At 40.3% G+C, this 16,159-nt stretch overlaps 1 protein-coding gene across 1 annotated transcript; it reads left to right on the forward strand.

Moving 5' to 3' along the window:
- The first annotated feature begins 11,525 nt into the window (after window positions 1-11,525).
- LOC149169688 (uncharacterized) lies at window positions 11,526-15,952 on the forward strand. Its single transcript, XM_089425292.1, has 3 exons — window positions 11,526-13,133; window positions 13,434-15,093; window positions 15,882-15,952. Exons 1-3 carry the CDS (start codon window positions 11,526-11,528, stop codon window positions 15,950-15,952), a joined length of 3,339 nt encoding a protein of 1,112 aa, XP_089281418.1.
- The last annotated feature ends 207 nt before the right edge of the window (window positions 15,953-16,159 follow it).

Here is a 16,159-nt window from a genome sequence, read left to right on the forward strand (position 1 = left end):
ACCCTTAGGAATATAATTGCTGGGAAGCTGGACAATGCTATTTTTACCAATTTTATTTTTAAACTGGGATTTGGGGGTTTCTAACAACGCTTCATTATCTTGGTCAATCTGCATTTTGGAAAACTCGTCAATGAATTGCAGAAACCTATTTATCTCATCATCGTCATCCAAAACTTTCTAATACTGGACATTATCAGGCAAGGATGGTCTGTATTTCATTTGCACTTCATACACCAGTCTGGGAGGCATTGAAGGGATAAAAAGACTAGCAAAAACAGTAATGGAATCAACAAGCTAATTTTTGGCTCTAGGGATATATGAAATACAGAAATAATCAAAAGAATCTTTGATTCTCCATACCTCATCTCTGTATTCTTTCAGCCTTTGGTGCTTTTCTTGAAATGTTTTATTTACTTGCTGAATGATCAAATCAGCATCTCCAAACACTTTTATGTTCCTTATTCCTCTAGCTTTTGTTGCGTTAAGGCCCAATAGTAGAGCCTCATATTCTGCTATGTTGTTTGTGACTTGAAAAGCCAGCTTGAAAGACAGCTATGTGCTCTTCTGTTGTGGAGATATCAGAACCACCCCTACTCCTGCAGTCTCCCTGAAACATGCTCCATCAAAGAACATCTTCCAAACCTGACTTCGTTGCTCTTCCTCAGCCTGATTTGTTGGTTTCCTGATTTACATTGAGGCCTTCTGAGATTCTTCTATTTGGAGAATACATGCTCCAAAATCCGTGTCCACAGCATAAATGGGATGATTAGTAGGGTTCTTCTCATCACTGATGATGTATGCTAGTTGTGCTTCTCTGTACAATCTCCTACTTTCTCCTCCAAAAACTAGGATAGTGGCATAAGATAGATCATTCTGTAATGTCCCACCTAGTCTCTTAATCCATCCTCTAAAAAAAATCATGCCAAACTTAGGAGGGACATCTGCTACCACAATATCCATCATCATACTCTTCATGAGTAGCTAAGTTAGGGTAATGGCTAAGCCTTTGATCAATCCCAGACATTTCACCTTTCTTGAATCAAAAGAGAACAAATCATGATATGGTCTGGTGATGTCAAGGCCTAACTCTTCCATGGCAGCTTTAGGCATCAAATTGTGGTTGGTCCCTATATCTAGTAGGTAGTTGTGGAGGATTTTGTCAGGAATGGTCAAGGATACATAAAAAGATGGAGAATAATTATCAGCAAGCTCAATCATGGGGCTAAGCACAATGGCAGGCTTGTCATCTTGCAAATTGATAGAGTTGGTGGAGGTTTGTGTGATTTCCAGCTCAATGGCCTCAAGGATAGGCTTTCTAAACACTTCACTCTTGACCAACTCTATCAGAGGCATAGATATTTTTAACTTTTAGACCTCTGACTCAACGCTGAAAGAGGAAGGCAACTTATCAGAACATCTTACCTCTTGAACTGAAGCTTTGAGAATGACTGGATCAACTGCTGGTCTTCTATGTCTAATATTCTGTGACTCTGTTTGGACAACATCTTTTTGGGCAGTATTCTCCTTGACATTTTTTGCATTTGACCTCAGATTGTATCTTTGCTGATCACTAGTTTGTAGAACAACCTCTCTGTCCCACTCCTGACTATCTTGTTCTTGCAGCAAAGATTCTTTATAAGCAACCAATGTCAAAAAGGCAGCACTGCCTTTATCTTCCATGCAGTGAATTTCATCCTCATCTTCAAATTGTTGCTCCTCCATGACTAAATATTGGAAAGGAGCTTTAACTTTCTGTTCTTCATTTGGTTCTTTACCCCTCTGAATTATTTGTAACTTCTCATTTGCTCTTCTGAAAGGATTTGGGTTTCTTGGAGCAAATGTGTTCTGCTGCCTTGTTTTTCCTGAATTTTGCTCAACCTTCAGCTTAGATATTTCAGCAGCCAATGACTCTATCATCTTAGTCATTTTATCTAATTTAGGTTCTGAAGATGAAGTAGAGGAAGTAGAAGCTTGACTTCTCTGCCTCCTTCTGTCAGCTTGACTTTTTAGCTTTTCTGCAGCCATGATATTAGATTCTACTTCTAGGGCTGCATCTTGCATGTCTACCAGAGTAGCACATCTCCTTTCTCTCAACAAAAGGCAGAAATCAGAGTCAAAACCATTGGCATAAGTGAGTTTGGCAAATGTGGGGGTAGGCTTTACCTTAGTTGGTATCTTACTATACATACGATTGAATCTTTTATTAAAATCAGGCAATGATTCCCCATTTTCCCTCTTCAGGTTACCAAACTCAATATGATAATATAGCAAGTCCTTTTTATTCCCCAGTGCTTCAAAAATGCATCATTTAAGGTTTCAATATCAGTAATAGATCTAGGAGCTAGTTCTCTTAACCACTTTCTGGCCTCTCCATCAATACTCTGGAGAAAAAAATCTCATCCACACATCACTTTCACTTATATCTAAGTTATCATCATAACTATAAAAAGCTTCAAGGTGTTCTTCTGCTGTCACTCCTTCTGTGCCAGTGAACTTAGGCATATATTTTTTTATATTCTCCTATAAGCATGGGATTTAAAGGAGCAGGCAAGACCATGGGTCCATATCTAGCAGCAACAATTCTTTCTATCCTCGTGGGTGCTTGTTGGCCTGCCATGATTGGGATATGTGGAAGGACACTAGTAGTTTGAGCAGTAGAAAGTAATGTGATGGATGGCAGAGACAAAAGGATGTTCTTGACTATATGGGAAACTTTCTTTGGATTGAGATTCAAAGGGGAACAAGATGGACAAGGGGCCGTGTTAATCTCTCCAGGAATTTCCTTATTAACAGTGCTGGGCTCTAAATCTTTAAACTGTATATCTTCAGCTATAACTTTATCCTTCAGAGGTGCATGAGAATTCTTAGGCTTACCTGATCCTTATGCCCGTTTCTGTGATGCTTTCTTCTATTTGACAGACCTCTCAAGGTCAGACACTATTTCAGCTCGTGATTTCTGAGGATTTCTACGAGTATGTCTCACAAATTGAGCTAGAACTTCAATGTGGAGTCACCAAATGTTGGTCTTCCCCTAGTGGAGTCACCAGATAGATAATTACAACCAGAAATGTGCCCAGACCTTGTCTATCATCAAAATTTGGAACTGTGTCATTCTCCCAGGGAAGCTGAGCTTCAATCTCCTCTCCCTGGCAACGGCGCCAAATAATGTTATCACCCCAAGAAACTCTCCCAGTTTGTATCTCAGAGATGCTCTGGAACATTACAAACTCAACAAAAATGTTGGAAATAGGTGGATGAATGGAAGGAATGATGTATATTCAAGCCAGATAACCACTTCTACTATGCTTAACCCTAGACATGGGTGAACACCCCCAGACTACAAGGCTTTAGACTACCAATTACTCATAGTTTGAGGATAAAGTGAACATGGAGAATACTAACCACACGAACAGATGCACAAGACCATGTGATTGCCAGCTGCAACCAGTAGAAAGGTCTATAAATCTATTTCCTAATGCACAGACAAGATGACAACCTTTTGGCATTAAAACAACAGAAACATGCACACATATTCAATGAAACCTACTATATTCTAACCTAGAGGTGGGATGATAGCCCCTCTAATGCTAAACATCAAGAGCACATGAAAAATGCATAATAGGCACAACCTAGAACAAAGAAGAAGTGGAAAGTGAGCAATTAACAACAAAACACGCTTGTATTAGCTGAAAATGGAGACCAGACGCTGCAGGTATCACAGTAGGTACAGTCTCCAGAAGTTGAACTTTACATCACTTTACATCAAAACAATATCCATCAACCCTCATTACATCTTGTTTCTTGGTATATATGGAGGTTGATTACAAAACTATCTGCTATCTTATGTGTGGAGGGGTCATAATGGACTACCAACCACATTAACTATTCGATATGAGTCTCTGATACAATCTGACTGTTTTAATGAACAAAATGACCCTTTCTGGTACTCTATTGTACTTCACGAACCAGTGGAGTGCTACATTGAAGGAGTTCCATGACTGATAAATGCTTTGATTTGCTCGAGGCCGTCCTTCTCGTCCTTCGGATGTACAATGCGTTGAATGTATTAGTTGAAGCTTAACTGCACAGAGTTGGTAGACAATCACCTTCATCCCTTGGAAGCATGGTATAGGTAAAACACACGAAAACTGCGAGGAAAATGAGTGAAGGGCTAGGAATGAATGCCAGCCATTGGATGGAACAGACGGGCGACTGAGATCTCTTGGCAGGTGGCGTTGGGAAGAAACAGAGGCGCAATTGATTGTAAGCTGTCAGATCTGGCAGATGGACGGCAGAGATCGGATTACATGGGCTATCAGAAGGAATATGTGCGGGGAGATCCAACGGTCATCGAGCGATGAAGTTGCACAATGATTAGTGAGTGGGAGGACGTATGAGAGGGTGGTAAGCGATTTCACCGCACCACTTACAAGAGGCAGGTGGTATCCGCATACGGGGGCGTGATCCAATACAATTGTGATGCATGGCTGGTGGGTCTGGCGGGAAACCGCTTTCCCCGTGGGCTATCGTGCATGCAGTTTATGGGAGCGGGAGTAGCGTATATCGTTGGATCGCAAGGCGGAGGATCGGATGGCAGGGTAAAAGCACGTGCCATTTTTAACTGATGTGACATGAAAAAGGCATGCAAAAGGTGCTCGATCGAGTTATCAGGGTTATATGAGTTTGTGAAGAAACTTAAAGGAAAACAGAGTTATCGGGAGTTATAAGAGTGTAAGCAGAGTGATGAGCAAAGGGCAGGTTACAGTGTGCGGTCACGTTATCGGGGTTTTATAATGTTTAAACCCAGCACCTGAGAGCTAAGGAAAGATGGCTTAATACTAAATGTGGGTGTAAAACAGGGATAGCGGGGTTTTATGGAGTTGTAGGGAAAATGAAGGAAAAGAGGGAAAAACTACTGCGAGCCCTTTGCAACCAAAACCAGCACTGCCCAACCTGTTTTTATCCATCAAATGTTGAAGAACATAGTAGAGCTAATAGGTCCCATGCAGTACGTTTGTCTGCTGTCGAAATCACCCAATCCTGGTCTCGCATTGTTACCTTGTAAATTTGGTCCAAATTGTCATCACTTTCATAATCACGGACCGATTCTGTATAGCACGATCCTTCTGCAAGATCCAGTGGCACCACTACGCAGAGCACTTTCTTCTCAAATATCATCTTTTACTTTTTCAAGTTGATTACCCATTCATGTCAGTGGCCCAACCAATCCCAAGGAGGGCAGGGTAGGGATTGCTATCATCCACAATCTCTATTACCTTAAAATCCGCTAGTGTTCTTGAACCTTTGATGTCAACTGTTACACCCTGCAGCCTCCCCATTGGGATGATTTTTTGTTGATTTACCATCCTTAACTGGATCAGAGACCACTATAGCACAAGTCTCCCCATTATTTCCCATGTTTGTTTCGGAAAAACGTTCATGTCGGACCCTAGATCCAAGATAAAATGGTCCATTTCATATTCTCCTATCTACGTGGTGAGTCTCATTGAACTCTATCACAAACCCTCCTATCATATGTTCAAGCTAATGATTGATAGCGCATGCACTCTTATCTTCAAAGGCTGCCAATTTCCTCACTAACTTCAGGGTCGAAACAATTGGACTGTCAAAACTCCAGCTTCCCTCGCCATCTGCCAAATTCATGATCCACTCGTATAATTCAACTGTGAAAGAACAGAAGAAGATTTCATGAATTTCTGTGTATAGATATCTGTCCAACCACTATTCCTTCGTCAATCATGGATTCCTGTTTTCTTACGCTACAAATTCATGTATCTTTCTATCCAATGAGTCTTCAGTCTCCTTTTTAGTTAGATTCCAATGATGTGACATCACACATCTCAGTATGCAGATCCAAGTCCTAGAAACGAAACCATTTGTTGGCTTGATGGGCCCTGACCCAGGTTTAACATTAGTCAGCCAATAAAATCCCTACACTACTAGCCCTTTTGGCTTCAGTCCACAGAGCGCAGACTGAAGTCTCACCCGAAGCAGTATGGGGGGATGCAAGAACCAAGTTTCCACACCTTGATATGTCTGTGATGTTGGTTTTATACCTTAGCTTTTCCTTCGTGGAGATCAATAAGCCTTTAGGGCTTATCAATGCACTTCTCTATTAGTCTTTTAGAACCCCCGTGAAGGTCAGCGGGCGTCCTTCTCGTAACCTTAACAAGTAATATTGTCAATTACACACCTCTGTAACTACGTTTCTGTATAGTTCCTCGAATTATCTTAAGTGTTTGCCAATTCTATCATGCAATTAAGATTAGCTTTGCATAAACATATACCTCTAGTTTCTTTCATATAACAGAGGAAACATATATATTCACGCATCAATTTAGAAATAAGACATAAACCCAATGCTTAACATAACATAATCGCATGCAATTGAAATAATTAAATACACAGTAATTTCAGAATAATCTTCTTTATTGATGATCTAGATTTTCAGTACAGACTCTAACTATCCTGCGCACACAACTACAGGGGTCTGCGCACTCAGCTGCAGAGACTATTTCCTACACTAAGACTCTCGCTCTTAGCTCTTTACAGACTCATAAATGACTCTATCTCAATTAACTGAACTTCACTTCACTTAGACTCCTCTAAGACCTCCTTTTTATAAAATCCCATGGTCTACGGACCAAGGGCAGATCTCATCAAGCCAACACAACATATCTAAACAAAGGATGGAAACCCTTTTGGACTCTTTATATCTTCACGATCTGCGATCAGAAAATGTGGAGACTTTACATTTATTTATACAAAATTCGGGCTTTCTGCCCCAAAACTTGGGTTTTAAACCCAAAATTGACCCCAGGGGACCTGTTCCCAACAAATTTACTAGAATGAAGCTAGTATATCATTTTTCATTTCTTTTTTTTCTTTGTTAACTATAGTTTTTAAAGAAGCATATAAATAGACCCATGTGTGTCATATAAATAAACATGTATTATATCTTTAATAAACAAATTTTATAACAAGGCAGAATAAGTGTTAAATTTCCAAGAATGAAACTAAAAAAAAATTAAGAGATACTTTCAAACTTGGGTAATTTGAAACTAAGTTGAATTAGAAAGATTTGTATCTGTGGAATGAACATAAAAACAAATTAGTAAATACTTTCAATCTTCAGTTGAGTTGAATCTAATTTGAATGAATTAGAGATTTGTATTTGAGTTGAATTAGAGATCTTTAGTTGCTTTGTTCTTAAAATTCTCCAACCATCCAACCAAAACGAAACAACCTTTATTGCTACCTAATGTTCTGATAGATTTGTCTAAACAGTGATCTTTTGCACAACCTAACAATACGTGTATAAATATATTAAATTCATTTTATTCAATTTGTTTTTACATGGATTAGAAAAGCCATTTAACATGGTTGAAAAATGGGCATTATGCATAGAAGTTTCTTGTTATCCCAATCCAGGGCAAGTAGTGATTAGTTATGTGCTATGCAATATTGTGATGAACGTAGTCCTCCAAAGGAAAATGAATGTACTTGGAAGAACAACAAACAATGAAGCATATTATATTGCAGTGATAGAAGGCTTAGGAACAACTAGGGAGTATGGATCCAATGGAATTGTAGTCTTCACCAATTTCGAACTTGTGTGAAACTAGATGAAAGACGTGTACCAAGTTAAAAGAGAGAGGTTAAAGCAATTGCATGGAGAAGCAAAAAATATTGTTAGTCAATTTCAATCATTTAGCATAAGACATTTCACAAACTTTAATAGGATTTCTAGTGATCTATTGTACGAGGCAATGGAAATTCAAGGTTTGTGTGTTAAAGACGATTTAGTGTTAAGAAGTTATCCATCAATATTTATTGATGTAAATTGTAAGATATCTTTGATATGTGTGTGTTTTTTAGTTATAAATGTGTCATTTTTAATGACCATGTGTTTTTTTCAATTATATAGAAAGTGTGTCCCCACTATGTAAACACAACTTGGTGAAATTGACATGTTTTAGAAAAATTTGTATTTAATTTTCAAAATGTGCGTGCTTCAACATTTGCGTTTTTAGTCTTGAGTATATGTTAAATGAAGAGCTTCAGATTTTATGACAAGGTTCCAATGTATTTTGGAAATTTATTTTATGCATAATTATTTTTGGGTATGAAACCCAATTATAATGACCTTCCATTTGAATATTATTGTACTGCGAGAGGTCAGTTATATGATCATAAGGGTGCATTACGTGATACTGAATTGCCTTGCCCTCAACCACATTTGGTATGCAAACCTCCTCGTCTGGTAACTTTGCGGTCAGAGATGGATGCCACTTCTCAAATTGGTTGAGAAGGAAGGGATGCCATTATGGACAACATACAAAGTGCATTGACCGGAATTGATATCGGTATAAATTGACAAAGAGTAAGAGCTAATTCATGTGCTAATTTTGTATATAAAATAGATGAGGAGATAGATAATGTGAATACTGAGGAGCTTAAAGAATATGTAAAGGCTTGTCAAAATGGTTGCCAATACTTAATTTTTCATGAAGAAGAGGGTGTGGGAACAGTATGTGTTAATATTTACGGTGGATATTTTAATGTAATTTGTAATGTATGTGTTAATGTTAATTCACATACATTTTGTTATTTTCTTAAGATATAGTCTAATACCTAAAAAAAAACTTATTTTTTGAACCAAAATTTCTATAATTTAATAGTCCCAGGTTTAAGCTCCAATGAAGATATTTTGAGAGATGTTATTGTTTTTGAAGAGTTCATGTTGATACAATTATTATTCTACTTTTATTATATCGGTATATTGTGAGGACTTGTTTTTAAAAGAAATAATTATGTATATATAATTAAATGTCAATAGTTTATGATTTTGTCCAATGTTTTGGACATAACACCACCCTATTCGATTTTTATTTTTTGGCGGATAGCTAGGGTTTGGCAGCTAGGGTTACGGGCGGAACCTCGCACAGGGCACGGGTAGGGAGCAAGATGTCGTTGTCCGTGTGCAGCAGTAGGAGCAGGAATATCTTTATCTGATTCGACTGGCAGCTGGAGGTTGTTCGAAAGTGTTTTCGCAGTAAGACGAGTGTTATCCCTCCATCAGCAATCGCAAAGGCTAATTTCGCTTTTCCCGTTTTACCAGAGTAAGGACAAGGTTTTTCTGGCATCTAGCACTATTTCAGGCGGTTATCTCGGAACGGCTCCTGTAACCATGGTAAACCCCAACGAATTGGTCGGCTTGGACCCAGAATTGGAAGACATTCTTTCTGTTTGGGGGAAGGAACCGACAGTACAAAATGTGGAGCGGTATTTCGGGGGGTTTGAACACTCCAAGTTAATCCCAGTTTCGGAAGGAAATAAGGTGTTGTCACAGCAAACTGGTAAGGACCATGACAGTTTTGCCATCTAGGCTCGCAGACAAGTATTCCAAAAGCAGCCAGCTAGTGAAGAAGCAGCGGGTAGAGTGTTCACAGCGGGTCACTCTCCCAGTTCTAAGCGCAAAGCAGGGTCGGGAAGATTTCTTCTTTCAGGAGGCATTGAGGATGTGGTAAATTTAGGGCTTGCTTCTAGGTCAAGCAGAAACAGGGGTTCTGAAAGGGTTTCTTCGCTATCTAGGGTCTCTCTGCTAAGAAACCCTTCTTTTACAAATGAAAACAATGCAGGAGGGCACAACGACCAGATTGGCAGCCTCGAGGGAGAGTCGGAAGGCTTCATTGTACCGCCGGATGGGAGGCTCAAAGCAGATATCCCGATACCTGATAACACTGGGCCTTATCAGTCTTTTCCGGAGGTAGAGAATCTATCGGTTCCGCCCTTGGAGGAACCAGAATGGACTGGTCCTTTTGAGGAAGCTAGGGTTTTAGCTAAGGGTTCTGGGAAAAAAGGGGGAAAAAGGAAAACCCAAAGGCCGATTGGATCCCAGGAGCTGGAGGGCAACCTGATCCTCGGCATGGAGGTCTCTATCGATGAAACCCTAGTAATGGCAGAGTGCACGCTGGTAGGCAGGGCAAGAGGTAAGAAGTTTTCGTCAAGCTTCTTGCAGACATGGGGAGAACAACATTTTGTCCGTGACAGACCCCTGGGGTTTGAAGCCTTAGCACTAGCTAAGGGCTGGTTTATGCTCAAGTTCGAGGACAAGGAGGCAGCGGAGTGGGTGCTCGGTAGGAATTGGATTATCGACAATATTCCAGTCCTGTTGAAAAAGTGGAGTCCCTTGTTTGATGCTTTCAAAGAAAAAACCGATGTTTTCCCGGTTTGGGTAAGGGCCCCGGGTCTCCGTCGTTCCTTTGGACCAAAGCAGTTTTCAAATCCATCGGTAATAGATTGGGAACTTTCTTGGAGGCAGATATGTCTTTCTTGCAGACCAAAGATAGAGCGATGGCACGCATTTTGGTGAGTCTTAATCCCAGCAACGGTCTTGCGCAAAAAATCAATCTCCAATACAAAGATTACGTTTTCGAACAGATATTGGATTATGAGCATCTGCCTTTCCGATGCCATCAATGCCATGAATATGGTCACCTTGCCAAGGATTGCACGCAGGCCAGAAGAAGAAGGCGATTCCGGAGGACCCCTTTTCCAAGCCAACCAGTTTTCAGGCAAGGACCCGTGCCTCAAGAGGAAAAAGGCATGACAGAGCAGAACGCTGAAGACATGGAGACGGAGGGGGGGCAGAACGCAGAAGTACCGATGGATTCCCAGCCCCATGAAGCGGTCAAGGACCCAGAAGCACAACTGGAGGATTCTAAGGAGGAGATTGCAAAATTTTCAAGTGATGATCAGCCCGATGCCTCAGTACCTGAGAAGGGTAAGTGTCCAGATCCTCATCCTTCCTCTTTTCTTTTTCCAGGGCTTATATCTGATAACCATCAAAATTCTCCTTCGCTTCATTCTTCTCCTAATAATGGTTTAAACCAAATCACTGATCATATTGCGGGCTCCCCTGACATCGACACCCTTTCGGCTGCCATGCCTTCCCTAGATTTAAATAGTGATGATAAGTGGCCTCCTCTTGGTCATCTGGTCCCTCAGACTCCATGCCCCTATAATCTCAGATCAATGGTTGGGAAGTCCGGGCCGTCCGTTTCTGTAGGTGGTTTAGGGGTTATCGCCTCCCAAAGCTTACCAAAAAACAAGGGAGGTAGAATTTCGGACCTATCAAAGGCAAAGCTAAAAGCGAAGTTGGATGTAGCTGATGGGAAACAATACTCAATTCCTGGGGTACTTAGAGCGGTGCAGAACCCCGGCTCAGTAATCAAATGATCCTGTCTTCATGGAATTGCAGAGGTTTGGCCAGCAAACCTAAAAAACTGGCCCTTAGAGATTGGCTCCTTTCCTCTAAATCTGACATTATCTTCCTTCAAGAAACTCTGGGAAAAGGGTCGGAAGTGGAAAATATGTTAAACTCCCTCCTCCCAGGTTGGAAATTTACAGCAATCGACTCATCAAGCCATTCCGGGGGGTTGGCAATAGGCTACAAAGAAGGAAGAATTAAGGTCATGAACCTATGGGGGTCGAAACAAGTAATGGGTATGGAGATCATTTCCCCAGATTTTTCCCTTCCCTTTTTGATTGTTAATATTTATGGCCCCTGCCAAGGTAGGGAGTCTTTCTGGAACGATTTGCTGAACAAATCTTTGATGAAATCGCCCCTATTGATTGTGGGAGGTGATTTAAATTTTTCAATAGGGCGCGCAGAAGCATGGGGTCCTTCAGCAAGGGAAGACCCCCTGTCGGATTTCTTCCTCAGTCTTCTCTTGGATAACAATCTCATAGACCCTTCCCCTTCTAAATTGAAACCTACTTGGAGGAATAGAAGGACTGGGGAGGATCGAATTGCAAAAAGATTGGACCGGTTCCTCCTCTCTGAAGGTTTAATCTCAAAGGCTCCTATTTTCAAGCAATGGGTGGAGGAAATTGGCAACTCTGATCATTTCCCTATTTTCCTTGATATCTCCTGCCCTCCCCCTAAGCCTCCTTCCCCCTTTAAATTTAACTCTTCCTGGCTTCAAGATCCCTCCTTTAAAAATATTTTTGTGGAATCATGGATTCATCCGGACAGGGATGCAAGGGAGGACAAAAGTTTCTTATTCATGGAGAATCTCAAGAGACTGAAGAAGGCAACTATTTCTTGGGCAAAGGATAGGAAGTCCAAACAGAATGAAGAATTAAACAGAATCAGGGAGGAGTTGAAAATTCTGGAAAGCACCGAGGAGGACGGTTATATATCGCCGGCCTCCAAGGATAAAATTCTTCAATTGGAGAAGCTTCAGAACAAAATTCTTTTGGATAAGGAGGAAGAATGGAGGCTCAAGAGCAGGGCTATATGGTTGAAAGTAGGTGACGAGAATACCAGCTTTTTTCATAACTTTGCAAAAGGGAGAAAATCTGTTAACACCATCTGGAGCCTAAAAGATGAAGAAGGCAGGGAGGTAAATACTTTCTCAGGCCTCTCCGGTCTTGGACAGAGACACTTCCAAAGTCTTTTCTCAGATTCGGGAGAAGCCACAATAGCTGAGGCTATTAGAACTGCTCAATGTTTTCCAAGATTTGTCGAAGAGGATGAAGCAGAGGATTTATTAACCCCTGTTACCAAGGATGAAGTTGAAGCAGCTATGAAACTCATGGCTAAAGAAAAAAGCCCTGGACCGGACGGATGGAATATTGAACTCTTCCTCTTCTTCTTTGATCTAATAGGTTCTGAAATAACTGATGTAGTTGAAGAATCAAGACAGAAAGGAGAAGTTTACAAGCCCTTCAATTCAACATTCATAGCTCTCATTCCTAAAAAGGATGACCCGGAGACCTTTGAAGACTTCAGGCCGATATCCTTATGCAACTGGATATACAAAATTATTGCAAAGGTGATAGCTATAAGAATTTTTCCCATTCTGTCAAGGAATATCTCAATGGAACAATTCGGGTTTTTGGATGGGAGACAAATCCATGAGGCCATAGGAGTAGCCCAGGAAGTCATTCACAGTGTCAGGCAGCAGAAAAAGAAAGGGGTGGTTTTCAAAATTGATCTATCTAAAGCCTATGACCGAATAAACTGGATTTATCTTCGGATGCTGCTAACTCACTTGGGCTTCAACTATTCTTTCATCAGTTGGATAATGGGCTGTATCTCCAACGTCAGCTTTGCGATCCTTATTAATGGAGCTGCCTCCCCTTTTTTCAAAAGCCAAAGAGGATTAAGGCAAGGATGCCCCTTATCTCCTCTTCTTTTTCTTCTAGTGGCAGAGGGCTTAAGCAGGTTGATTCATAAAGCTAGAAGAGAGGAGAAGGTAAAAGGTATTGAGGTAGCAATTAATCTTTTCATTACCCACCTCCTTTTTGTCGATGATATTTTGCTTTTCACTAATGGATCTATCAATGAAATTAAGGAGATTAAAAGCATAATTGATCTGTTTCTGAAAGCTACTGGCATGCAGATTAATCACAGGAAATCTCAGGTCTCTATGGCAAATATTGAAAGAAGGGAAAGATCCTTGGTGCTAAATCTTTTCCCCTTCCATCATCAACAGCTGGAATCCCCTTTTAAATATCTGGGCTTTTGGTTAAAACCATCAGCATACAAGATAGAGGACTGGAACTGGCTCATTGCTAAGATTGAAGCTAGAATTTCTCACTGGAGTCACAAATGGCTGTCCAGAGCAGGCAGATTAACCTTAATTAAATCAATACTACTAGCCATCCCTGTCTACTGGGCAGCCTTAACTTGGGTTCCGAAAGGTGTGATGGAAAAAATCAGGAGGATCTGTAGCAAATTCTTATGGGCAGGGGCTAAAGAAAGTTCTGTTCTCCCCTGGGTAGCTTGGGACAAGCTGGCAAGACCCAAAGAATGGGGAGGATGGGGAATAAAAAGGCTCCCTGAGTTTAGCCTTTCTCTGGCAGCCAAATCTGGTTGGAGACTTATTTCGACGGAGAATCTTTGGACCAGAGTGGTCAGAAGAAAATACATATACCCGGTCCCTCTGGAGGACTGGATCAGAAGCCAGGAAAAGAGGAAAAAGAATGTTTCAGTTGTATGGAAAGCAACGGTGGAAGCCTTCTCTGTGATTGAACAAGGGCTGGGTTGGAAGATAGGTGACGGAAGACATTGCAGGATTGGAAGGAATCCCTGGGTAGGCTGTAATGAAGCTTATGCCCTATCCCCAGGCTTACTCAGGCATCTTGATCATAAGGGCATTTATACATTAAACCAGGTGGAGAAAATTGGTCAATCCTCAATATGGGGTCAGGCTTGGAAGAGTGCAGAAGACCTGGGAATAAAGATCAGGTGGAAGAATGAATGGTGTTCTTACATCCAAGAACTTCACCGTTCTAATGTCAGGCTCAAAAATGAATCAGATCTGTTGATATGGGCGCAAGGGGATACAGGAGAATATACCCCTAAGGAAGGATACAACTTCCTTATGCAGAAGAAAGGTTGGGGCAATCCAGATTGGTGGTCGAAACTTATATGGAAGCTTAAAGGACCTGCAAAAGCTAAGATTTTCCTCTGGTGCATGCTAAAAAGGAAAGTTCCAACCTGGGATACTTTGCGAGCCAGATATCTAGTTGGACCAGGGAGATGCCCTTTGTGCAAATCAGAAGAGGAATCTATTAATCACCTTTTTATCTCATGTGCTGAATCAAAAAAGATTTGGGGGGAGATATCTAGTTTGCTCAACATCAAGGCACAGTTGGGCGATGAACCTTTGGAAGCGGTTTGGAGTAGGTGGTGGAAAACCTTCCCGGAAGGGAATATGAGAATTCTTCCTCTTATTTACTTCTGGGGGGTGTGGATTGCGAGAAATAAGAGCCTGTTTCAAGATAAAGACACCCCCGTCGCAGTCACAGTGATAAACTGTGCAGCTATCTACTCTGCCATTCCTGTTCCCGATCCCAAACCTCCTCAAAATTTCTCAAAGCCTGTTAATATCCAGGAGGGTATTCCTTGGGCCTTTTTTGATGGGGCCTCCCAGAACAACAAGGCAAGGGCAGGACTTTGTATTCACCTTAATCAAGATCACTCCCTTAAAGCCTCTGTAGGCCTCGGATCAGGCTCAAATAACTTTGCTGAGATATCTGCATTACGCCTTCTTCTATGTTGGCTTCTTCATCGAAATATTCTCTCAATCCAAATTTTTGGTAACTTTGCGGTCAGAGATGGATGCCACTTCTCAAATTGGTTGAGAAGGAAGGGATGCCATTATGGACAACATACAAAGTGCATTGACCGGAATTGATATCAGTATAAATTGACAAAGAGTAAGAGCTAATTCATGTGCTAATTTTGTATATAAAATAGATGAGGAGATAGATAATGTGAATACTAAGGAGCTTAAAGAATATGTAAAGGCTTGTCAAAATGGTTGCCAATACCTAATTTTTCATGAAGAAGAGGGTGTGGGAACAGTATGTGTTAATATTTACGGTGGATATTTTAATGTAATTTGTAATGTATGTGTTAATGTCAATTCACATACATTTTGTTATTTTCTTAAGATATAGTCTAATACCTAAAAAAAAACTCATTTTTTGAACCAAAATTTCTATAATTTAATAGTCCCAGGTTTAAGCTCCAATGAAGATATTTTGAGAGATGTTATTGTTTTTGAAGAGTTCATGTTGATACAATTATTATTCTACTTTTATTATATCGGTATATTGTGAGGACTTGTTTTTAAAAGAAATAATTATGTATATATAATTAAATGTCAATAGTTTATGATTTTGTCCAATGTTTTGGACATAACACCACCCTCTTCCTCCCTATTAGGAGATGTGCCACATTTATTGAATATTTAACTTATGTTTTGTTATAAATTGAAGTCAAAGTTTCATTAAAAAATGAGATAGATTTATCTTATAGTTTTAAAATTTTGAAATTTTAGGTTTGTGGAGACGATTTCCATTCTCCAGGGACTTTAGCGATGGAGTCAACAATGAGGATAGGATCATCTAAACAATTTGAAAAAGCCATGTAAAAATTTGTTTAATATTGCGAGTTTATTCATTTTCATGTGTAATTTTAAATTTTTAATATATACATGTCCATGTATTGGATAGAGCATCCAGTAGGGCACAATGCATGGCGAACAACACAAGGGCACAATGGACGGGGACCACCATGAGGTATTGCATAGAATTTGAAACTTTTTATAATTTTGTT

This window comes from Pinus tabuliformis, chromosome 4_2, assembly GCF_031772625.1.
Source record: "Pinus tabuliformis cultivar Carrire ecotype Pingquan chromosome 4_2, CPIR1, whole genome shotgun sequence".
NCBI lineage: Eukaryota > Viridiplantae > Streptophyta > Pinopsida > Pinales > Pinaceae > Pinus > Pinus tabuliformis.